Source organism: Camarhynchus parvulus, chromosome 6, assembly GCF_901933205.1.
Source record: "Camarhynchus parvulus chromosome 6, STF_HiC, whole genome shotgun sequence".
NCBI lineage: Eukaryota > Metazoa > Chordata > Aves > Passeriformes > Thraupidae > Camarhynchus > Camarhynchus parvulus.
In genome coordinates, this window is record NC_044576.1 from 16133297 (window position 1) to 16159007 (window position 25711).

Genomic DNA, 25711 nt, shown 5'->3' on the forward strand with positions numbered 1-25711 from the left:
GGCGGTATCGGGAAGCGCTTCTCTGTCAATACTGTGCCGCTCCTACCGGGGCATGGAGGCTACCGGCTGTGCGAAAAACACCGCGCTCCAGCCACTGATGGGTCTTTTGGAGCCTAAATGCTGCTCGTAGTTTAGATTCCAGCCTGGCTTCTACTGAAGTTCACGGCAAAATCCCAGTGCAGGAGTGTAGGGTGCGATCACTCCCTGAAATGTTTCCAAATCCTTGTACCTGCTACAGCAAGCCTTGAACGTGTTGGCACACACATTTTACTCCTACTAAACGGGTCCCCTCTCCCCCGATGCTTACAGGGAGAAGTTTGTAGGAGCCGGGCTTAGCCTCTCTGTCCTGCTCCGGGAGCCCAGGGGAGAACTTTGTCCCTGTCAGGCCCTTCTGGAGCGCAATGTGTGATTCTATGGTCTGATTTTCTTGAGGTCATTCTCATGTCAACCTGCTCTCCAATTTATGATGTCAAAGGTCACCTTCAAGCTCTTCCACTGACATATTTTAAAGTTTAGGAAATAATGTTGTGAGAATAGTAGTGAATTTTAACCTTGAATGATTTACCAGCCAAATTTAAGGAGCGTAATAAATGCATAACAAGACATAAAGATACGCATGGAAAGACAAATGCACACGGAGCAACACAGGATGTAAAAAGAGGTTAAGCAGAGCCAGGCATTATGGATTATTGCTCAAAAACATTCACTGACACGTTAATTCAGTAGAAATACAGAGAGTTTAAAAGGAATCACAACGTTGACATACTTGTGAGAAATTACCATGTTTTTTTAATGGTAGTAATCTGGGGCGTGTGTTTGCCTTACTGCTCTTTTGCCTGCCAAAATTGACAGAAAGCTGGCCTACATCTGTTTTTAGCTCAGATTTTAATCCACCCCGGCGTAGGTTTGTCTCCATTAGAAGAAGCAAGTGTAGAAAGAGAGAAGCTAGTGTAACAGCACTAGCACTTTCCACGGGGCAGTCTGTCTCTATCACCACATGCCACAGGGAAGTGGAAAACCGAGCATAAGGTCTGCAGCAATGAAGAGACCTTATTTTCAGCTGCCTCCCTGTCTCTCCAAACCTTTCACCTACAGTAGCCTGCTGCAAACACAGTTTGTGCTTACACTAACAAGTGATAATGAAACAAATGTATTTTTAGCTATTTCTCTTGGGCACCATGTCCCAAGTTGGTTCCCTGCAGAGCACAGTGCAAAGACTCTTGGATTAGACCATCCAGGGACCTGCAGAAGGAGTTTGTCATCAGGGCATCCTCAATTCAACTGCTGGACTGACCCTTGAAGGGTGTCTTTGGGAGGGAGGCTCTAGTGCTTGTTGTTGAAATGTAGATCTTGTTGGTTAGTGCCAAGACCTCTTAGCTGTGGTGCATCTTGTCCTGCCAGCAGGAGACTTCACTGCTGGGGAAGAGAACAAGAGCTTCACATGGGCTCAGGAGACTGATGTTACAATTTTAAATAAAATAAAATATAAAAGAAAAAATGTAAAAGCAAACTAAACCAAGAGTGACCCTGATTCATGTCTTGGCAGAGAGATGGGATATGAAAAAGAAGGGAATTACTCAGCATCTTAGACACCCTTCCTTTTTCACCAGCTGGGAAGAGTTTGTTCTCAGACAAGATCTGTCTCTGCCACAGACAAACATGGTCCTCATGCTGGATGGGCTCACTGCTCTTGGAGAGTGGTGGAGTTGTTGATGATTATGGTTTCCATCTCTGTGTCTTAACTGATCTTTTAGCCATGCTGGGTCCATGCCAGCAAATGCCTCAAAGATCAGGACTCAAGCTTGAATTTGGCTTGGCTTTCATGCCAGAAGGTGGTCTAGAGAGCAGAGGTAAGTTTGATGCACTTGTGGCAGCCAGGGCTGCCACTGCAGCATGCTCTTCTAGTTGGCATTTGACAATCACTGTGGGCTTCATGCCCAGGTGTATCACATAGCTGTAGTCTAGCCAAGAAGTGACAAAGATATGACTAACTGAGCCCAGCTTGCTCCTGCCAAAAAGGCATGGCTTGCCTTGGCCAAGAAGAGACAACGAAAACATTACACTGGGAAGTTCACTGGGGGAGCTTGATGTCACTGGGAAGTGGAGGAGTGTTCTGGAGACACAGGTTAAGCTGAACAGCTGGCAGCATATTTTCAATTTAGAAGTCTGCTCTGCAGGTTTAATACTGTACTTGGTATAGTTTGTACAGCTTTTAATAGTTTGTGGAGTTTCAAGAGAAGTGTTTTAATCCTTATAATTGTTTCTGCAACAGCAGCTCTGCTGTTTCAGTTGTAGGTCCTGACTTGGATTCCAGATTCTGTCAGATGCCACACATCAGTTTTCCTTTGGTCATCCTTCAGCTGGCTTTGGGCTAATCTCTACCTGAGAAAGGAGCAGCTCTGGAAAGGAGCAGCTGCTTAGAAACACTGTTCTGCACACGATCAGTAGTGGTTTGGGGATGCTTAGCTCTGGGAAGAGTGGCTGCACATAGTTTCTAGCCATGACAACGCCTTGTACCTTTTGAGAAACTCCATCTTTCTGCTCTCTCTTCTAGAGACCTTACTAAGCTTCTGAGAAACAGCAAAACCCTCCAAGAGGAGGGGAAGATCTCAGACTACCTAACCTGCTGGAAAATTCCTGTGTTACAAGTGCCCATGGGTCTGATATCTGGGCTCTGAAGATAACCACGAACTGGCAGTGCCTGAGCAGGAGTTATGGACTATACAAGGCTGGTGCAGATTGCAGAGGTGCAGGTGGTTGACAGCGTGGATTTTTAACAGTCTCACCAAAGGCAAGCAGTTGGTGTGATATGGAGACTGTGCTCTCTGCAAGGGGCTGGCTGCTCAGGTGTCTCATGAAAGCAGCCAGGTAGCTGGGACAGGCCTGAGGGGATGATTGTCAGTGAGTTTGGTGAGTTTGCATCCCTTCCATATGCTCCTTGTGGGCTGAGGAATACTCAAGACAGAAGCTGCTGAAAAGCTGCATCTTTGCAGTGAAGATAAAGCTAAGCTTTCCTGACCAGATAGCAGGGGGATGTGCACAGACTGCTTGTCTGATCTTTGGTTTCATTGTACCATGATGTTGTGTGTAAGAACTAGTGCATTATCTTGGAAATAAAGGAACAAAGGATTATCCTATGTCCTGGTCCTACACCTGGATCTTTTGGTGCAAAGTGCTCCCATTTGCCCACATGTGCCCATAGCACCACTCACTTCAAACACTGCTGGATCATGCAGTCCAGGCAAGTCAGGTTTCCCCACTGCTGCCAGGTTGGAGACGTTGGTGCCACTCTGTCCCATCAGCAGGATTTTCTGTGCAGCCAGGGTGGTGCTGGGCTGTCTGAGGGCTGACTAACGCAGTGCTGTAGTGCGTGAGAGGGAGCTCTCCTCGCCAGGCACTGTGGGGCCATACCACATTGTTTTTCTCTCCAGACAATGCAGTGCTGGATTGTAAGTAAAAATGCAAAGCACATTGCAATGTTTGCTTTTTATTAATGCAGTAAGATGCACTTGGGTGAAGCAGAAGGCTCCTGCCTGGCTTGATTTCAGGCTCCGTGACAGGCTTCCATAAATAACACCTTAGCAGGGTCCAATTCACCAGATGTGACTGGGTGGGAGCCTGAGATACACAGTGGACACTGGGAGGGGCAAGAAGGCATGACAGGTCCAGACCCTTTCTTGGCAGCCATGACAAACCTGGACTGAGCTGCAAGGTGTACAGTGGCTGAGCCAGTACCTGAAATCCCCTTTCCAGAGCAGGGAGCAGATGGATGGAGTGGCAGATGAACTCCTGTGGATTTCAAAATGTCTGGCAAATACCACCAGGCTGTTAGCTAGCATCTGCTGGAGTGGGGCAAAAGGGACAGAGAAAGCATCAGCAACTAATTTGCTTGTTCTGCAAACCTTTACTCATTGCCTAGGTGGCATATGAAATCTGGGCTCGGTGAGTATTTGACTGTCTGTTTCATGCTCAGGAACTCAAGATAAACTGCATGTACCATGGCTGCAGCAGAGGCTGTATCTTAGCTTTGGAGCCTGTGGCTAGACCACTGGAGCATGCTCTTTCTTGCTTCACCTGTAGGGAATGTGGCTGCTTAATGCAATTACAGCTTAAACTTCCAAATCCAAAGACTTCCTACATGCTGCCAGGTAAAGCTGGGCTGAAGAAGGTCCCCTGGCAGTGTCAGAGCTGGGAGGTGACAGCAGTTTCAATGTAAGGCACGTTGAACCTCGATCAGGCAATAAATAGTCTGACAGCTACTGATACGTGATGATACCTGGCCATTTTTTAGGGCGGCATTGAAGTCAGCCTCAGATTTATATTTGGGCGGCCACGGAACAGTGCTGTTGGATATTCCCTTGAGCCTTTGTCTGAGAACTTTCCTCAGTCACACTGTGGTAGATGAAGTTGTGATTAAAAGTGAATGAATACTTTTTGACCCTTTCACCTTTCTCTTGACTCCAGTGATTTGTGTTTTCCCTAAAGAGTGTAGGATTTTGGGGTAGCTAACATCTGTCACAACTGATCCCCAGGCCGACCTGACTGAAGATTCTAGAGCTGTAAAACTGTAACACAGCTGCAAGAACCTTCTGCCCTCTGTCCCGAGTTCAATGGGCAGAGGCTTAAAAAAGTAGTGACCCCTGCAAATTACTGCCTTTAAGGCACACAGCATTGCTACTGGAGCATAGACATAGAAAGCGCCTGAGAAGGAGGGAGCAGCACCAAGAACTCCTTTTGCCAAGTGCCGTATAGCTACAAAGCTGTGATTGTTTTTGCTGCAAAGAGCAGGCCAATAAAGCGGCTTCATAGAGCAGTTAAACTCTGTGGTCTCCGTCTGCTAAGATCGCTGAGCTGGATGAACTAAGGCTGCAGCCCGTGGCTTGTAGCCCCACCTGAGCAAGCGATCAGGTCTGAGGGGAGTTACTGGGGAGCAGGACTGCGGAGAAGGGACAGGCGGCGTGCGCTCCTCTGGACGCTGCCGTGCGGGGTACCAGCTGCAAAAGGCTGTGGAACAAGTTGGGAAATACTGGCGAAGCACGGCGGAAAGGCGCTGCTGCCCTCGGCGGGCTGTGCACCCCAGCGCTGTCACCCTCATGCCCTCACACCCTCACGCCCCCTGCTCGGGGCAGTTCCGGCTCCCACACGCCGCGGACGGCCCGGCCCACAATGCTTTGCGAGGGAAGCGCTCCCGCTAACTTCCGCCCGGCTTCCCAGGCTGCGCCCGCTCAGGCGAGGCCGCGGCGCCGCACCGCGTCGCGATTGGCCAGCGGGTCTGCTGGTTCTACCCTCTCGCCTCTCATTGGCTCCCCGCTGCTGTCACCGCAGGGCCCGCCTCCTCCGGTGGCAAGCCGTGTTCCCATTGGGCGTTGAGGAGAGCTGCGCGGCGCATCGTGCGGGGGTTGGCTGTCCGGGCTGTCCGTCTGCGCAGTAACCAGGCAGCGGCCACGGTGCGCCGGTTTCCACGTCAGTGCGAGAGAGCGGGGCTGGTGTCCCTGCCCGTGCCCCGCGAACCCCGCGCTCCGCGGCCTCGCCTCCGCCGCCGCCGGCAGGAAGGGGCGGACAGGCGGCGGGCCGAGCCCTCCCGCCCGCGGTGCCGCCCGCCCGCCCGGTTATGTGAAGCGGCCGCCGCCGCGGGGAGCAGGCGCCGCCATTTTGGATGCGGGGGTCAGTGCCGGGCAGGGACCGCCTGTCGCGATAGTGTCGCGACGTGGGGGCGGGCGGGAGGGAAGCGGCGGCGAGGGAACCTTGCGGGACCGGCGGGGGCGGGGACGGGACCGCGGCAGCCCCGGGGGCCGGGCGCGGGTGGGCGCGGCGGCCGCCCCTCCGGCCGGCCGGGGCTGACACGCGTGGCCGTGCCCACGGGGCGGGGGGCGCACGGGCCCGCCTGGCAACGACCGCCGCGGGCTGCGGAGAACAGCGGGGCCAGGGCCGGAGCGAGCTGCACACCATCCGCTCCCCGTGCCCACGGCGCCTTGCTGCCTGCAGTCGGTGTCGGCAGGCTGTTCCTGGCGTATGGTCAGCTCATGGCTGTGGCGGGGGAAAGCTCAGAGCCCGCTTAGCGTCTGTGTTAGGAGTTCATCCGGTGGCATGTTTGATAGTTTCAACAGTATGAAATAATTGGAAAAAAGAAAATGTCCCTCACCATAATAACCTTAGGTTTCATTTTTACTATGCAGTTTTGACAGGTAAATGCGACTTGCCTTTCTCTACTTGATTCCCAGGCCCAGTCTCACTGCTGCAGCTGAATGTGGAGGCTTGCAGAGAAGCTTGTCCCTGTCTTCCTTTCTGATGTGCCACTGCTACCATGCTGCTGCTGCTTAAGAATGCCTTTTAAAGGGCATTCTTAAATGCCCAGGACTGCACAGTTCCTTTCCATACTTACAAATTATTGTTTTATCTCACTTCTGTCCAGGCATTAGGAGCTAGCCTTTGGAGAAACATCCTGACTTCTTTGAACTTTTGCTGCCTCTGATGCTTTTTGCAGACCAGTTACTACTTGAAAAACCCAAGCAAGTTAAATTTCTGTGTAGGTGTTCATATACCTTCCATGTGAGGTCTAGGAAGAAAAGGAGCTTTCTGATTGCCACTTGGGCTTCTGGGAAGCCTAGCTGGCTGTGAGATTGCCAGGAGTTGTTTGTGATTCAAGGTTGCGTGTTCTGTTTTAGTAGCAGTGTATTGTATCAGGACTCTGGTGGGCACATCTAGGTCAGAAGCTATCTAGATTATTCCTGCATTGTCATAAACAGTAAAAATTTGGGTCAACCGAAGCCTACTTTGAAATACTACCTTTCTGTGTTGTGGTTATATTGTTTTTCACTACTGCTGTTTATTGGAGTAGTGCCACTGGGTTTAAATCAGGTGCCATGGCTGAAGGCTAAAGTTAATGATAGGAAGAAGTGACTTGATGAAAGTCTGCCAGACCTTGTTGCTTCTGATACTAACTCTTGCTTGTTTGCAGAAGAATTACAGATATTTGCTGCAGCAGAGGGAGTGGTAATACTAGGAATAATTTGGCTTCTTATCTATTGAGATGTGTGGGGGTAAGACATTCCGAGGTTGAGAAATGGAATGTTCAGTGCATGTGTGGAATAACATTAGCAGGTGTAAATCTTGTTAATGTTTTTATATGAAGATTCTACATGTGGTGCTATTTCAGAAGTCTCAGAATAGTGATAATTATTATCCATAGAACACTGTTGAAGGTTTTGACAATGTTATGAATATGAGCTTTTGTTCTTACACAATTAGGCATCAACCTGTTCCCACTTAGCATTCCCAATGCTGTTGTCAGTGAGGCTGACAACAGCATTGGGCCTCCCTTCTTGAGGCTGACCATGAGCTGACCATACGTCAGTGAGCCTCCCTTCTTGTGGTGGCCTGGGCACCTTGTTGCCTTGGTTTGGAGCTGTCATTGTCACTGTGCTTCTATTGAACTTGTATGTGCAGGAGCATATCTGAGGACTAATCTGCAGTTTTAAGCAGATGTATGAGTCTGTCTTGACTAAGAAACAGGAGTTTATATAACCCTTCAGTTTAACTAACTGAAGAATTAAGGAGCTGAAAAAGCATTTGAAATTTAGTAGGTACTTTTCTTTGGTTTTTTTCTTTTCCCTAACTTAAGACCACAGAACTGAACCCATTTATTTCTGTATTGAATCCACTATATTTTTGTGCTTGATTGCTTGCAAGAAAGGCATTTATTCTTGGTTTGAGATCAAGAGGTACTGAAACAAAGCCCTTGCTAGGGAGGCTGTTTCAAATTTGCTGATGATCTTTAGTATTAGTATCAGTTAACCTGTTCAACACTTTTACAATACTCCTTTCTTCAGACCATAGCTTTGTAACATTAAGCCTGAATTCATGTTAACATTTTTTTCTTCTCTAAGTTGAACAAATGTCTGGTGGTTTTGCTTGACTCCCACCATGCTTCTGTAAATCCAGCTGATCATTCAGTGCTGGTCTGGTAAATTGTGTAACTTTTTTTCTCTGCTGCTTCACAGCATTCATTTCAATCTTAAAACTTCTTTCGATTCAGGACCTGTGTTCTGAGCTCTAAAGTGTGATCAGTTGTTCCTTGTGGTGATGCTGCAGTTGAAGGAACACATACAGAAATTACCTAATCAATTAAAAGGGGTAGCCTTTGGGAAGTTTGGAGTTTAGTGAAACTGTATCCATCACTTGAAATAAAATCTCAAATTTAAAGTTTTACATGGATGAATGATTCTTTGGTGAGTTTATCTTACAAGGTGCATCTGTCTGAAAGTAGTTGTCTGTCTTTCATGCTCACTCTGTAGTTCTTTTCTGTTTCCTTCTCCAACATGAAGCTGCAAAGCTCTGTTGGCTTTATGGTTTACTTTGGAATGCTATTGCTTGGTTAGCTACAAGCTTAAATATAAAGCAGTATTTCCCTCCATCTCCACCCAGTGTTGGTGGGGAAGTGAGCTCTATGTCTGATGTTCAGAGCCTGAGTGGGAATTTGCATCTGCAGCATGATAGGTTGTTTCAGTTGCACTGGTGAAATGAGTTTGTTGGCCTGCATAAAGTGAATTTTTGTACTTTTGAATAAAGTTATATTTAATAGAATCTGCAATGAGGAAAGGAGTCATTTTCACTGAGTCTTCTCAGACAGTTAGCAATGAAATACTGCCTTAAGTTCTCCAGGATTTTCATATGTCAGGAGAGCCCTGCCAAGTAACACGGAGTTTTTGCGAGGATCAGGTGAAAAGGAAAAAGTGTGTATTGGAGGGTTTTGTCTGTTTTCTTCATATTTTGCCACTTGCAGTTAGATGGGAATTTTAAGTCTTCTACATTCAGGAGAGACGGAGTTTTAATCAAGTTTTTATTTAATTATTCTATGTTAAAAACAGAGGAGAAGAAATAGAAGTCTTACAAGCAGATTCAGTAGTATGCAGAACAGCATTTAATCTTCAGCTTCACTTTAAATACTGTCAGAAATATTGAGTATCTATATATGTGCAAGATTTGTAATATGTCTGTCTGGTATTTACATGCTTTCTGAAATAATGTTTCCATGTCAGTTTGCTAAATGCCTGGAATGTTGCTACACAGTTTACATGTTCAATACTGTTTTGAAACAGTGAACAGGAAAAACTTAGGTCTGACAAATAAGAGTGTATAAAGTATTTCCTCAGAAGTACTTCCCCAGACTAGAATTTTGAGCCCTGAAACTGCTGATGTAGAAATACAGAAAATAATGGAATTACTGAAAGAAAAAATAAACAAGCAAGGAATTCTACATGAAGGGGAAATCTCCCATTCATGCCTTGTACTAAAACAAGGACAATGAAGTGAAATAGAAACATTGTGATCAATGGTATTTCAATGCAATCATCTGAATAATGTATGAAATAATTTACTGTTGAGGATGGGAACATCTCTCAAGCATTAGCCACATGAGTAGGAAGTGTATTGGTAGTTCTGTTATATATTCTGGAGGAAGGATATAAACCTTTGTTCTTCAGGGCACAAGCAAATTACTTGGAAGCCCTATTTGTCCATCATGACTGTTCTTACAAAATACTTTTGTCTTTGCCCTTAAATTATCGTCTTACACCTGGGAGTACCATTATGTATAATTCATTTAATGAAATAAACAGTTTTGCCATAAGAGCATTCTGTTGCTAACACCTGAAAAAATGAAGCAACAAATCTGATGCTGTCCTTGATGAGATATCTTTTTATAAAACTTTGCTTTCTTTCCATTATTTATGGAGTCTTGAAGCAAATTAGTCTCTTTCATTCTGAGGATATTTGTGTATTTGAAGCATTGTTGAGAATTCAGACATGCTAATTAACATGAAGCCTGACAGATCCAGGATGAATATTCTGAAATTTCTGTGGGGATCTTTCTGAGGTCCTGTGTAATCTACCAAAACCATTTCTTTCCAGCTTTGCTTTTGTTACATGGGCAAAAGTCCTTCTCATATTCTCTGTGCTTTATTAGCCCCTGCCTCCCCTTCCCAGCTGAGTCCTTTAAATGAGCCTGTCAGGTTTGAAGTGTTGTGATCAGTCTGTTTCACCTGTTTCCAATCTTTTGCTTCCCTGTGGATGACCTATTGTGATTTCAAGCTGGAGTCCTCATTTTCCTTTCATTCTTTTTCCTGAAAACTTCTCATTATTTGGCTACCATATCACTAAATCCTTCTCATTTACAGACATGGTATCATCTGACTCTTTGGCCTCTTTATAAGTCCTGTTTTTTATTTATAAACATTTGTCTGTTCATTCCCCTTCATTCTTGCTTCTTGATGCTTGACTGTATCTGAGCTACAGCTAGTATAAAGAGAGCAGTCCCACAGAAGTTTATTCTTCTTTCTCTCAGACTGTCAAAAATCTTCTTGCTTTTAATTTCTTTCCCCCCCTTTTGCCTCTTTCTGGATGCATCAGTTTAAGTTTTTTCCCTGAAAGACCTCAGACTACAGGAGAATAGGTGTCTGCCTTTAGCTTTCTCATTTTTTCTCCCCGTGTTCCATACAGTTTTGTCTCCAGTTTCCTCATTTCTTTGTGGGGTTTAACTCACATCTTTTTTACTTTCCTGCTTTCTTGAAAGCTTTTTTTTTCTGAAGCAAGTGTGAAATCAACATCTGTTACAAATTACTTTATTTTGTCAACGTTTTTAAGTCCCAAAGAGGTTTGCTCTGGCCAGCTCATTCATCCCACTGATGCTTATTTAAGAGAGTACAAGGTTAGCTTTGTGTTCTGTGTAGGGCTGCAGGAATTTGCATAAGTGCTGGAGATACATGTGTTGTGGCATTGCCATGGATGTCTGTCCTGGTACCCCAACACTTTATCTTTCTGACAGCTTACATAGACTGCAAAAAAAATGAGGAATGTACCTTGGCAAAGTGATCTCTTGCATTACAAAGATGCTGTTAGAACTAACTGTCTGCTCTCATGGTTTTGAAAACACGCTATGGAGAAGTGTTTTCTTTTGATGAAGTACTTGTATTTGTTACATGTACTAACTTGCATTTTGTGCATGCACAAAACAAATTTGAAAGAGTTTCTTGCATCACTGCAGGCCTTCTCTTGGTTGGAGTCAACTTTGTTTAATCTGAGGAAGACAATTACTCTAAGAGGCTAGAGATTAATTTGAATTACCTTTATTTTCAGAATTGTCAGGATGGTGGATAAGAACATTTACATTGTACAAGGTGAAATCAACGCAGTGGTGGGAGCCATAAAGCGTAATGCCCGATGGAGCACTCACACACATCTGGTAAGTTACCTTGAATTGTTGCCATCTGTAGCAGCAGGTGGAAACACCTATGGCAGAAACCAGCTGACTTTGGAAAAGTACCTCAGTTTTTTGTAGCCCTTGTTAAAGTACTTTTGTAAGTAAAGTTGGAATAACTTTCTGCATTGTTTACATTGTTTTGGGCATCTCGTGCTATTGATTGCCAAAGCTACAAAACTAGGAGTCTTCTACATTCTTATCCTGTAAATACAAAACCCCACATTGTATTCCATGTGGGAATCATCTCATTTAGGCTTTTATCATCGGGGATGTCAGGGAATTTCCACATATGGTGTTATTTTATTTAGCGCAGTGTTTTTATGTATCTTTTGTACCCTCCTGGGAAGGCAGTCTTCATCACAAAAGCTATGAAATAAAAATTGGGGAAGTAATTATATATAGAGTATTTTTAAATTTTTCATATGGCATAGTATCTGTTTTCAGCTTTGTTTTGTTGCTGCTGTTTATATTCCTGACTAAAACTTATCAATAGTTTCAAACCTGCTTTGGTAAAAATCCTAAACACTATTTCCAAGTGTAACCATGCTTTGGTAGGTTTTTGGCAGCCACAATGTAAACGTGTGGATGTGGCACCCTGAATCAGTGGTGCACTTCGGAATGTCACATGACTAGCAGATGGCTGTCATCCAGCACAAGTGGTTTCAGTTTGTCAAAGGGCAGGGCCCTTTTTCTTTCTAACCAGCATTTCTTCATCAGAGCTCACGGCCTCTCTGCTCGAGGTGTGGGTGCGGCTGCACTCAGCTTGGAGAAACTGCTGCTCCTCCTTAGTTTAATGTCATAAAGATAGACTAAGGCTAAAGGATGCAGCTAATTCATATAAATATTGCACTGTGATTCTTTCTTCAAGTTATTTTAATGGCATAAAATGTCATTGTATTTCTGCTCCCATTACAATCTGCATAGATTAACATTATAGCAAATCCAGATGAGCCATTTCAATATGGTATGAGTTAGATTGTTAGATTTGCAGTGAAATTTATTGAATAGCAGAAGGCTAATCAGAAATACTTCTAAGGACAATAAAACCAAACCAGAATGCTCAGTGTTGGACCTATGCTTTGACATTTCAGCTGTGTGATATTGGGGAGTACTGGCAGGAAAATAGAAATGCTTCTCTTGGATTTGATGGTGTAAACACGCTGACAGTGATAAACTCAAACCACAGCGCTTCTGTGAATGTGATGGTGAGGTCTTTAACAGACCCATTATTAAGATTTGTCTTCAGGAATATGTTTGCCTCATTAATTACTTGCTCCTTATATATAGGATGAAGAGAGGGATCCCCTGCTGCATAGCTTTAGCCACCTAAAAGAAGTGCTGAATAATATAACAGGTAAGCTTCTACAGAAATTAGCAGGTATGCGCACCTGTGAGGGTATATGCAAGTAAGTGTACAGGTGTATTTATTTGTCTTATTTACTAACCAGAAGTCATTTATTGAAGAACAAGAAAAGAGGAAACATGCACATACTTTTGGGCAAATAATATCAATGTAAACTAGTGCAGAAATACCACTGCTGCCACTGTCTGTAGGGATATCTTTTTTTTTTTTTTAGTGTGTGTGTGTATGCGCACACATTTTTATAAAGATGCATGTTTTTTTGATATACTGAAGCTTGTAGTTGTATATGAAATTTAGTGTATTATCATGCATAGCTTTTTTGTGGTTTGTTTATGCCTTCTGATCTGTGAGTGATGGACAAAATCTGCTTAGAAAGTGGTTTCTTTCTGTTTTTTCCTCACATTCTTTGGTTTGTTAGCTTTCATCATGTAATAAGTGAAGCACAGACCTCTGTTTCTGTTTGGGTCTTTCGGATTTCAGGGGAAAGACTTACTTTGTGATCACCTGCACTGAAAATCTGTCTTGATTAGAGAATTAGTACACAAGGCTGTGGTGTGTATACTGAGCATTGTTTTTCTCACAACCCATCTTTCTCCATTTCTCCCAACATTTTCTGGTTTTGTAGTTTCAGGAGTGATTGCTTAAATGTACCCCAAGTATATGTTGAGAGTCTGGAGGTGAAGCTAATCTTAAACTCCATATGGCATTCTGCATGTTCTTCCCAGGATTTTTCGTACTGATTGTAGTATTTGAAAGTAAACTTCATTTCTGGTCCCTTTATTACAGTGACTGTTCAGAACTGCACTCAACCTTAGTTTGAGATGGAGCTTTTGCATTTCTAGCTGTGAAGCATGCTTATTCTTGCATCAGTGCTGAGTCTGGAATCCCATAAAAAGTGTGTTCTCTAGAAGCACTGTAGTGCTGCTTCCAGGTGATGCTGACAAGAGGTGCTGAGGACACGTGCCAGTTCTAAGCCTTTATTCCTTCCTCTTACATGTCTGCCTGTAAGTGTAATGCTTTGCTTTTCTCTGCCAGGTTAACTTTCTGTGGTTGTGAGCAGGATTTTTCTGTTAGATCGTGTCATCTTAGGGAACTCCTGAACAGCTTGCATTTCTGGATAATGTCTTTATTCTGGATGTTATGCTTGTACCTGGACGACATGACAGTCTGGATTTGTGGGGTTTTTTGTAAGTTCACTCACCTTCTGTAAGATATATGTGCAGTCACCAAAATTGTATTGGGAGGAAATTTTACATTTCTGAGATGATTTTTTTTTTTAATAAGCTTCCTGAAGTTCTTTGCCGTTATTGCAAATACCTCTTCTCATCAAGAGCAGGGACTGTCAAGATGCTCAAATAAATGCAGTGTAAGTAAATGTCAGGGACTGGCCATTTATCTAGAGCAGCTAGGTACAATGTGCTGTTGACTTGTTGGGGAAAAAATGCAAGTTCACTATCTGCTTATGTTAGAGAAAGCAAAGTTTAATGTACTGAGAGATTCAGAGACTCCCTTTGTATTAGTCATCAGGTAAGTGTTGTTCCTGCTGAGATAATAATTGCTTGTATATGGGGATGACAGCATGTTGGTTTGACTACATGGGATTCTTTTATACAGGTGATTTCAGCTGCAGTGACTGCTATTTCCTGACTAGTGTCTTGAGATAGGACATCGTTGCTGTGCTCCATCTTTTTTCCATTTTAGACATGGACTTGTTCCCAAGCAATGCTTTGAATGATGCAGTGTATCCTGCATCACCTTGCAGGCAATCAAAAGTCCAGTCCCCAGCATAGGGGGTTTTTGGTGATTTTTTTCCCCTAGACCTTCCTTTCATGTCTCTTTCATTAGCTCATGGAAACGCATTGCTTTTATATTTAAATTTATTCAAGCTGTAATCTTTGACATTTGAGTTAGCTTTTAGTACAATTTTGCATTTATAGTAATATATATTATGTATTTTCTCAATCCCCCAAGAACCCATTTTAATCTGTTCCGGATGCAAATTTCAGGCTGCCTTGTCCCATCTCCCCTCTTGCTCTCTCCCTCCCTTCCCCTCCCCCATGGAGCATGTTTGATCAGGTGTGGCAGGAATATCCACTGTCAAGCTGCGCCCTTTATATTAGTCAATATTATCCTTCCTTCCCTCCCACTCCCTTCATTCTCCTCTGGGCTTTACCAGTTGATTTATAATTTTGGAATTCTCATCGGAGTCTGTAATACAGTTTGTTCATTATTTAACCAAAACCTGTTTAATGAGCAAAGAGAGGCAATGTAAATGTTAGGCATGTTGCAGTGGAGTACCTTTTGTTCTCCTCTGAGCTAGTGGGTATTAACTCTGTCATGACTGTGATGCTGAAATACCCTGGTCAAGGGTATAAAGATGCACTGTATGCCCCCAGCAGCTAAAGATTCCTGTTTCAAAGTATTGCTCCTCAAGAGTAACTAAATTACGTGCTGGAAAGCTTGCCTGCAGCTAAGTGTGGTATCCCATCCTGTTGTAACCTCTACCTGTGCTCTTGGAGGAAGCATGTAGAGAAGCTGTGTTGCACAAACAGTCCCATGACTATGGTAAGAGAAACTTCACTTCTGCAGCTCAGCATACCTAGATAAGGGCCTTGAACCTGAATATTTTCAAGTTTCTCTTTAAAATTCTGATAAACTTCATTTCTGTGGGAATTTTTTGTAGATTTTTAAAAAGAGTTTAATAATTTGAAAATGAACAGCATGTCCACCTCTGATCCACTGGCAGTTGATTTACTGGATGCCATTTTTACATTTTCATGGACTACATTTTCATGTGTTTTACTATTGATAGTAGTTGCCTGAAAAGCAGAAAGGAAACAGAGGTTCTGTTGTCTTGGGTGATGCATAAGTTAATCCAAGATAAATTTAATAGTTGAATGCTTGCAATGGTAAGATGACCACAATAAGCTTAAATTTGATGGTGTGTGTCATATTTCTAGTGCTTAGAAAAAGCAAGTCAGTGTCCTGAATTATGACCATATGGAAGCAATGACTATCAAGCTTTGGCCATGCATGCAAAATTGAAATATAGCTACATTTTCAAACGTTATTTTAAAACTGATGAAAACCTTTATTGATAAAAGTTTGGATAAAGGGCCACTGTCACCACAGCTTCCACTTGACTGCTCTTTAAAGTGGGCTGAGTACCCTGAAAAATATGTCTGGATGTTGAAACATTTGTTCATTTTGTCAGTTTTGTTACGGATTTAGGTCACCAAAAGGAAGCTTCTTTTCAACATCCAGTGATAACTGAGACTGTTTCTTTCATGAATGGTGCCAACTTAGGATGTTCTCTAGGTCAGCAGAGAAAGGTTTTATAACCACAAATAATTTGAAATATTAATTAATTATAAGCCTACTTTTCCATGATTTCATGAGGATTGGGTTTCCTTAAATGCTTCTCTGGCTGTTGAAGTCTTCAGACCATTCTGCTATGATGTAGAGGTAAGAGCAGATACTTCTGTAGTCATTCTCCTCATTACAGAGTTTGTGCTTTGCTCTGACCAGGGAGCTGAGTCAGTGCCCAGGAGTTTCATGCCTGAGGTGCTGCCTGCTGGTGTGTGAGATGGCTTTAGGACGGGAATGACTGACTGCAACTGCCTTGTGCAAGTCATGACTGCAGTGGGAGAAGCAGGTGTTTGTGGAAAGTGTGTGCATCAAGAGTCTATTTAAATAAGGTTTAAACTAGGTAAACACACCTGTGAAGAGGTGCTTGTGTATATTCTAGGTCCATGAGTGCCAGACTGCAAGGTTTGAGGCCTTTTATCCTCTGGTGGTTCAGAGTTAGTGCATTTAAACAGAAGCTGCAAAGTAAGCTGTTAGAAGCACTCTGATTTCATGCACATTCATGACATTTTAAATGAATGCTTGTACAGTGGGTTCAGAAGAATCTTTTCATGGCTTATTTCAGACAAGAAGCTGCTGCAAATCTCCATCTTTAGAGGGTTGGCTGGGGCATTAAGAGCTGGCTAAAGGTCAAATGACTGTAACCGTAGGAGAACCTTTGCCCAGTGTCTGACTTAATATAGTTGTTACTGTAGCCATCAGTTTTCTGGTATGTAGACTTGATTGCCCACTCATTTTCTCATGTCTGAGCACTGGAAACTCAGTTTTTATGGAAAACCTGACAGTTGTATAAAACAATACAGGAATTTTATCCTGATTTTGGATTAATGTCTGAACTTTTTCTGAAAGACCTAGTTTTAAGAAATGGTAAATTGGTAGTAAATATGAATATGTGGCCTCTTCTCAATTTTACTGAAGTGCTAAAGGTTAGAATATGAGAAGTTCATTCAAGTTAAGATATTTGAAAAAAGTAGTGTTTGTGGTTTTTTTATCAAGAGGTTTAGGAGTTAGACTGTATGAATGTGTGATGTGTAAAGTGCTGTGACGTTTATTGCTTTACAGGTAACAGCAATACTGTATTTTATTTATTATTTAGATCTTGAGTTTCTGCTGGAAGTGCCTGAACTTACTGGCAAAAAACAAATATGATGAACTGCATGCTGTGATATTTCCCCCATTGCTTGCATTGAAGGATAGAAATATTATCTAGATCAACCATTAAAAAAAAGCTTTTTTTCCTGTTGCATGTCAGCTTCCTATCAAAGATCTAGAACATTCACTGATCTTATAGATCGTGTCTGTTCTTGTCGTAACTCAAAAAAATAAAAGGATTTTTTAAAAATAGGTATTCATATGTGTTAACTTGGTATTTTTGGATACCAAGCAATTCAGGCTAACATTTAGCTTTGTTGCATTCTCTATGAATTTTTAAAGAAGAATGGAGAGGGTATAAGGAAGGTTATGAAGCTTCTTCCATAGCTTTAACTTGGCCTCACTCTAATTATTGGATGACCTGACACTGTCTACAAAAGTGGTAGTTTATTTCTCTTCATATTTTCTTACTATAAGAAATAAGAATATTAAAGTGCCCACTTAAATTTGATGCTTTGCTTGCAGGTTGAATCCAGACTTGATTTTTGCTAACTGTGTTCAGACAATACAGTAAAAATTGTCATTTTAAAAGCAAGTTTCTAGTTTAAATGAATGCAGACATCCTCCCAGCTGCACAGAGAATATATTTCAGTGCAGTATTTTTGCTTTGAAGCTGCAGGTAGTTCCAATACTCTGAGTGAGATTAATCTTTTTAATCTCATTTTATCCTCAAATTAATCAAATCACTGTCTTATGGCTGAGGTCTTTGAGTCTTCCTCGGGGATGTTTTTAGCATAGATATTGGTATTTTGGCATAGATTTTCTTTGTGTTTTCTTAAAAAATAATAAATAGACTTTTCCCAGGTGCTTGCTAACCCTGTGCTTTACTTTCTAAGTGATTTTCCCAGAGTGATGTGCTCTAAGAATGGTAGCTGCACTACAACTGGGATGGGAACTTCTCCAGCCCAAAATGAACACAAGAATTCTCATAATTTCACTTAAGATTTTGTTTACTTTCTGTATGAAAGAAGGAGGAAGAATGTCCTTGATGAAGAATGATTTACAGATGCACCAAGACAAGCACCATGACCTTTTTCATGGCTTTTCTTTTGTGTGCAGGACAGCATTTATGCAGAATGTGTGAGGAGTCAGGTATGGATGGTATCACTGTGAGCTCTAGTTGATTCTGTTGAATTGTACATTGAGCCCTTCAACACAGGTTACTGAATGAAATTAGAACTCCTGAGAAGAAGCTTGTAATTGAGATATTTGTAACTAATACTGACATACAGAAGGGGATAAACTCTGTGTAGAATACTTAATTTGATAACATTTTAGCTGTTGTGATAATCTTCTGTTTTGTGTTTCTGAGTAGTAAGAAATTTAATGAATGAAATTGAAAGAAGTAGAGTGAATCTCAGAGTATTTAGAGCAAAAAAACCTAACCAACCCAGTAAAGTGGTCTTTACACTGGGTATTTCTGCATGTCTCCTGAAGTCCCTTATGCAGTTCAGCCTCACAACCTTTGTGATACCACTTAAGCATCCTTTCAATACAGTTCTCTGAGTACAGTTTAACACTAGAGCTTGGAGCTGAAGTCTTTCTTCTATGCGTGGCTAATGACTGGCAGGTACAGGCAGGAGGTGGTGCTGTTGGAAGGAATTATTTCCTGACCCCTAATCCTTAAGGACCCAAGGATTTAGATGGACAAGCACTCCTGGCTGTTGCTTGGAAGAGTTCCCACAGTGGGTTTGTTCTGTAACACCAGCCTTCTGTTACCACTGCAGGGCTGGGCTCTGAAGAGCTGCCACATGTGCATGGTGTGCAACTGACTCTCTCTTGTTCCATGCTTGTTGAGCAATTACTTCCCCACTTGTTGGGCGCTCCATTATTTCCTTCAGTTACTGCTTCTGTGTGAAGTGGAGCCATGAAGGAAATGGCTTAATGGATGTACATTAGGGGGCAATAAATTGCAGTTTGATTTTCTGGACAGGCAGTACCAGATGCTGCGTAGAAGCTAAGGTTCCTCTTAAGTCAGCCATTGAGGTTTTATATAGAGTTTTTTTGATGGTGAATTTTTGTTTGGTGGTCAAGAGTAGTGAAAAGGAATTGTGCCCTTTTGCATTATAGTAAAAACCCTCTGGAAGTAGGAGTATACATGAAATTGCTGAATTCTACTAGTAGTTTACTAAGTATATAGCTCTTCTTCTTCCTTCTTTTACCTGTCTTCTTTCCTCGCTCAATAGTTGCCATCTAACCTGTTAAAAATATTATCCCAAAAGTGAGTAACTTCCAAGAAGCAATAACTTGTGTCAGAAAGTGCAGGTGCATATTTATATAGTTACATAATATGTAATAGGACTGGCAAGAAGTGTTGATTATGCATACCCAAGAAGCATACTGAAGTATTCCTCATCTCAAAGAGTCTGTAGCTTAAGAGGGTAGCAACACAGAGGAATCATTAAGTATACAAAGTTGTTAAACACTTGAGGGTTTTTCTTAATCATTACCTCAATTTGTCCTTCAAACAGGCTGTTGTTGGCTGATCCCTAATATGGTTTATACCAAGATGTGAGTTGGAAGAAGAGGTTTAAAGCAGATAAAATTGGACAAAGTGTCCTTTTCTTCAGGAGTAGTGCAGGGATCTGTGAAAAAGTGCTTCTTCTCTCAATGATTAGTGTGGAATAAAAGAGTCAGGATGAAAAGAAGTAGAATGGCAGGGATTAAAAGGTAAGTGTAAAAGTAGCAGACTAATGGAGAACATTGTTATTAAAATAGCAGATTGATTGATTAAGGAACATTGATAATGAGGGATGTGTACTTGGTGGCTTGCCCATTTGAAGTAAACTTGCAGGAGCCTTTTCTGTTTAAGATAACTATCTAGCTTTTTAGCTGTGTGAGTGTTGCAGAGTAGACTATTGCTGAAGGGGTTTTTTTGTGATTGGTTTGGGAGGTTTTCTTTGCAATCAGAAAAAATATTAATCTTCCAATATGTTACGGACCTTGTCATGGTAAGTTCTTAAAAAATGTTGGATGGACAGTCAAGATGATATTAGCTCAGTTAGTCAGAGCACGGTGCTGATAACACCAAGGTTGTGGGTCCACAGGGCCATTCACACAAGAGCTGGACTTGATGCTTCTTGTGGGTCCCTTTCAACTCAGAATATTCTGTGATCTGTCGTCTTGCTTTTGTAATTTGTCTTTAGAAAATTATACAAGACAGCAGATATGTCCAGGAAAGACGCAAAACTGATGCATACAGTCCTAGGGAAATTCTGATTGTCTTTTAGATGGCAGGATTTTAACTTGCTTTTCATCACTTTTCAAAGCTACAAAAAAAGAGAAAATTATATGTATAAAGTCTGCAATGCAGTGGCTTGAAGATAGGGTCTGAGGTTTTATGATGTGATGGATTCTGAGGTGAGGGATGGAAGTGTCATGGGTGAGCTTTAGTTGGTATCAACAGATACTTTCTGGGGAAGAACTTTGTGAGTGAATGAAAATCTGTTGTTTTATTAAAAGAATGAACAATTAAATTTATGTAAATGTTTTAGGGACGGTGAATCAGTACATGTCATCACAAAATTATAGGAGATAAAAAAACGTGTCTTGAGAAGGAACATTTACATTTATCCATTTTCTACAATCACCACATCAAGTGGTGATTGTAGAAAATGGATAGATCTACACTGGTATTGTGTGATGTACTGTATCTGTGTGACTTGGAAATGTTACTGCAAGTGTTAAAGCAACCTACTCTTGCTTTGAACTCCTAATTGGTAGATATTTCTTCTTTAGTTGAAGGACACAGATAGACGTAGAATCCTTGTCTGTTGGACTTTCTGAAGTTAATATGTCTGTGCTTTTTGCATGGTGCAGTTGTGAAGTTAAAACTTGTCAGTTCAAACCACTGTTGTATTCAGCGTGTTGTGAAAGAAAATGCAGGTTGGAAACAGAGGAGAGGGAGAAATAAAAATATTCAGACATTGTAAAAAGGAATAGGACTCTTAACTGCAGAATAGTAGTACAAGAGTTGGAAAAAATAAAGACATTTCAGAGAAAATTAATTGCTGAAGAAATGTGTCATTCATTAATAAGGAGGAGGAAGACCACTATAGGCATCCTGAAATGCTTACCTAAATAGTTGTTTGGTAACTGACTATTGGCTATTTAAGCATGTGTCACAGACAACATCACGTTAAATTTTGCACACAGTTTCTCCCTTCACTTTTATTAACAATACATTAAAAATGTAAGAGGGCAGTTCATTCTTGTTCAGCTGCCTTTAAATTGTAGTTTTTCCTTCTTGTAGTTTCTTAATGCTCTAAAGTTTCGCAGCCGTACCGGTCCTTGTTCACATGCACGAGGCCCATGTGCTGCAGCGGAAGGTCACACACTCCCTTTCACTCTGCAGCAACAGCAGGTGATGGTACCAGCTGTTCACATCCTTGTATTAGATGCCTGAATTTGAGCAGCTGTATGAGGCTGCTAATAAACTCTTACATGTAGTGCAGTTCATATCTTGCCCACATTTCACTTGATTGTACTCAGCCCTGGCCAGTATTTTTTTAACATCTTTCAATTCCACCTATAAGGTGCTCCTTTTCTTCCTTGTGCTTCTCTCCACTTTTCTTGGATGATGTGTTAGTCAGATGTTTGAAAAGTGTTCCAGTGCTGTAGATTTGAAAAGGAAAGGGTACCTGAAAACATGCAAACTGTACGCAATTTAGGGAAGCAGGAACAATCTCTAGCAAAAGCATTTTAAAGCTTTAAAGACTTAATGCTGTAATAAAAATAATCTAGGCTGTTCTAAAGGATGTTCTTGTCCTTAAACAGTATACTTTTGGGTACAAGCTTAGGTGTGTTTGTTTGTTTGTTTGTTTGTTTGAGAAGAATGGATCAAAAGTACTTTTGTTCTGAAGAATCTGCCTGCGTGCAGCTAGTTGAAGAGGTCTTGTATGCAAATCTGCTATTAAAAGAAGGCTACAGGGGTTTTTAATTCCACTTTGAGTAATAAAATTGGCCTGGCAGTGAGTTTTGGTATAGCCACAATTAATTTCAATTTGTGCTTTTTATTTAAAAAAGCTTGTTTGTTAGGACCCTCTGTTAAACCTATTAAATAAAGGGTGAAAAAGTTGAAACTGCCTGTCTGTGCTTTCCAGATCAGGGGTGGAGGGAGCCAAAGGAAGGATGTTTACCATTTTAAACCCTTTCAGCTCCTTTGTTCACTTATTTCTCTTGCATCAGTGTTTTAGCCTCCCATTGCCCTCTCTGGAGGAGTCATGGTACCTAGAACTGAGAAATACCTTGGTTCCACTGAATGGCCACCAATCTCTTCTTGCTAATGAGATTCTGAGATGTAACTTTGTTGTTTTGTGGTGATTTTTAAGTGGATTTTTTAGTGGATTTGTTTCTCCCTTGATTTTGTTGTGGAGTTCGGTTTGTGGGTTTGGGGTGGGTTTTTTAAAATTTTTTTTAGGTGTTTTTTTTTTTTTTTTTTTTTTTGTTGGTTAGATTTTTGGGATGAGATGGAATGGGTTGCTTTGTTTTTCTCCCATGGCTGTAACCTCAAAAAATGCACTTTGGAATGAAAGTAGTATTGATCTAGGAGCTGTGAAGATCGTATTTAAGCAATGTGGAGGTGGGAAGAGAGTATATTTGGTCCTTTTTGCTCAGAGGATCTCAGGGAGAAATTCAGCAAGAGTAAAGATAAGGATCAGAATTTGGGTGTTAGTGTTTTATAAAATTATGCAAAGAAGAGAAACTAGCTGGGTTGGAAGAAGATAGCATGGGATCAGAAGTGTATGGTAGAATATAGGAATAATATAAGTGCTAATATAGTGAAGTGACTTAGCTCAGATCATTCATTAGACATTGTTCTTATTGCTCCAAAACTCAAGTAATTTTACCTGGTCAGCATTCTTAAATTGAACTATCCACAATCTAGAACTGATGTGTGTTGCTTTTCTCTGGCAAAGTTGGCACAGGATGAGGAATTGGCTCTCCCGTGGCAGATTAGGACAGTAAGCTCCTTGTTAAGCATCAAGAATTTTTAAGAGAGTCTTACAGTTTCTTGCTGTACACCCAGTATTAATTGGTTGAAACAGCCAGTTATATTTAACTTCATGTTTCACATATAAAATTTTTTTAACTGTTCAGGTGTCTCTGCAAGCTATAAGGACAGCAGTTGAAGTAAATAGCAGTATCAAATGAAGTACCTCTTGTCCCTGCTTCCAAAATAAACTGGGAATAATGCTTTACACATTTTGTCTCCTTTAACTCTACAGGCAAGCAAGAGAGGAAGCATGGATTAACATCTAGTGATTTCTAGGAGCTCAGATTCCTCTGTGCTTGGTCTGACTGACAGGCACATGTGGCTCAAGTGCGTCTGGAAATATATCACTGGCAAAATTTGGTTGGGTAAATATAGCAGGAATGGGTTGTCAGGGCAGGAGACAGATAGTTCTGGGAAAGGAAGTGCTGTCTGTCTATTGTCTAGTAACAATTTCCTATATTTCTGAGACATACCTATTTCTTTCAGTGTAACTAAGGTAACAGCAGGCTCTGACATACTTGCTGTGTTCTGCTGTCATATGTTCTTATGGTGGAAGTGCTATCAGAAATGGTAAAATTGGTAGGAACATGTGTAGAGAACTGATACCAATATTTTCTATGGTGTTTAAGTAGTAGCACCACCCACTTTCTTCTGGTTTAAATTCCCTTTGAAAAGAGGCAAGGACATAAAACGTGAAAAGTAACACCCAGGGTTTCAGGACATGATGATATTGAAGAAACCTGACTTGTGCTTGGATGCAAAATTGTTTCTAGGCCACATGGTAAGCAAGGAGCAACCAAAAAAAAAAACCCCACCAATCTCTTCCTTGAAAATGGGCTGAGAACCAGTATTCTTAAATACCTGTCTTTATTGGCAGTTGACACATAGGTAATGAGCAGGGATAGAAAAAGCCCATCACAAGGCTTTTCTCCAGCAAAAGCTGATTGGCAAAGCCATGAAACATCCTGAAGTATTGTGATATTAGTTAAAGTCTCAACACAAATCATACTGTTTGGGGAGAAAATAGAACCAACTGTGTTAGAGGGTGGCCTACAGAAGTCTTTGCAGGCATATCGCTATAGGCTGTATTTTGCACAGAAAGGCATAAACATGAGCAATGACAATTAAAATTGTAACAGATGCAGGCAGTATCAAATGTAACAGTAAATTACAGATTTTTTGCAGTTTATCAAGGGAAGTTGGAGATGACTACAGATTAGAGTTGGTACCATTTGCAGCATTTTCCTAGTGTAGTGGGCTGGTTTTTTCATGAGCTTGCTCAAGAACATATCGAAGATAGGACCCCTGACAATTTTGTGTGCAGTAGTTGTCTGTAGTTAGTTGCTGATTCTGTTGCCTTTTCTGAGAGGTTACATGCTGCTTCCCACCCTAGTGAGCTCAGTCTGGTGCCCTGTGATGTGGCTGTGTCTGGGGTGGGGTGAGCAGCCAACAGGTGCACAGCATACCACGCGAATGTGGAGGCAGGGAATTTGTGTCCAAGGGCACTGGGGGTAAATAACTGTAGTTGTAAAAAGTATTACATGAATGCTAACATTTTCACTGAACAGTAAGTCTGTTCCGAAAACTGGCTCACTAACTTCCATATAATAAGCTTCAATTCCCATGCTCAGAAGTCTGAAGACCTTAACTGGTGTTGAATTTTCTTTGGCTTTTAGAGATGTATGCCTCTTATTCCAGGTGTTCCAGCTTCCAGCAATTGAGATTTGAGGACTACTCTGTAGAACTGTTTCTCTGTTTCTCTTCAGTGCTGTTCTTCAGTGCCCTTTAAATATAGTTCTTTATTCCATTTTATTTTTCCTTTGCCAGTCTCACCCTGGAATAAAAGTGAAAGGGCTAAACTTAATATTTCAGGTGAAATTTCACATCAAAAGACACCTGTGTTCTGTGATCATTGGGTACCAGTACACTGTTGTTTGTTTTACTGCCTCAGCTGTCAATATGTATGACAGCAAAAGACCTTTTAATCAGGTATCTAGCAGCAGAAATTAAATCAAACATAACTTATATTCAGAATATATTATCTGTTGTTCCTTCCCCCGGCATTTGCATCTTGTTTTAAAATAGCAGAATTCTTTCCTGAACTGAAGGCAAGAAGCTGAAATAGTCTACAGTGCATTGAAAGTGTTTTAAAAGAATCAGACCGTGGTATTAAAAAGAACTGCAGTTATTTAAATTTGAAAGAAGTCTAGAAGAACCAAAGCACGAGGTAATTATTTGTAAAGGGCTTTGAAATTGTAAAGTGTTATGTGCAAGAGCTATGGAGTAGTATTGGGAGGTATATGAGAGAAAGTTTTGGACTGCTATTTTGAGGAAAGTAAATAGAATGCTTAAAACTCTTCCATTGGAGTTTTTTCTGCAGGGGTTTCTTCTGGGACCATTGTTCCATGATGAGAATGGCTCTGCTCTGGATATGTCCTGCATGTCTGCAGGGTGGCTGTAAAATTACTTTTAACTGTGATCTATCTGTGTTGTTAGGTGTTGTCATGTAAACAGGAAGCATTTAATCCCTGTAAGGGTAACCCTTCTACATTCTACGGTTAATTTGCAACTGTCTAGG

General features: G+C 41.6%; 1 protein-coding gene across 1 annotated transcript in view; it reads left to right on the plus strand.

Moving 5' to 3' along the window:
* Positions 1 to 5438: 5438 nt before the first annotated feature.
* The window catches only part of GBF1 (golgi brefeldin A resistant guanine nucleotide exchange factor 1), a 99010-nt gene continuing 78737 nt past the window's right edge, over positions 5439 to 25711 (plus strand). Inside the window, 3 exon segments of the mRNA XM_030951228.1 lie at positions 5439 to 5664; positions 11134 to 11239; positions 12545 to 12611. Of these exon segments, the coding sequence (XP_030807088.1) occupies positions 5657 to 5664; positions 11134 to 11239; positions 12545 to 12611 (181 nt within the window). The 5' untranslated portion in view covers positions 5439 to 5656.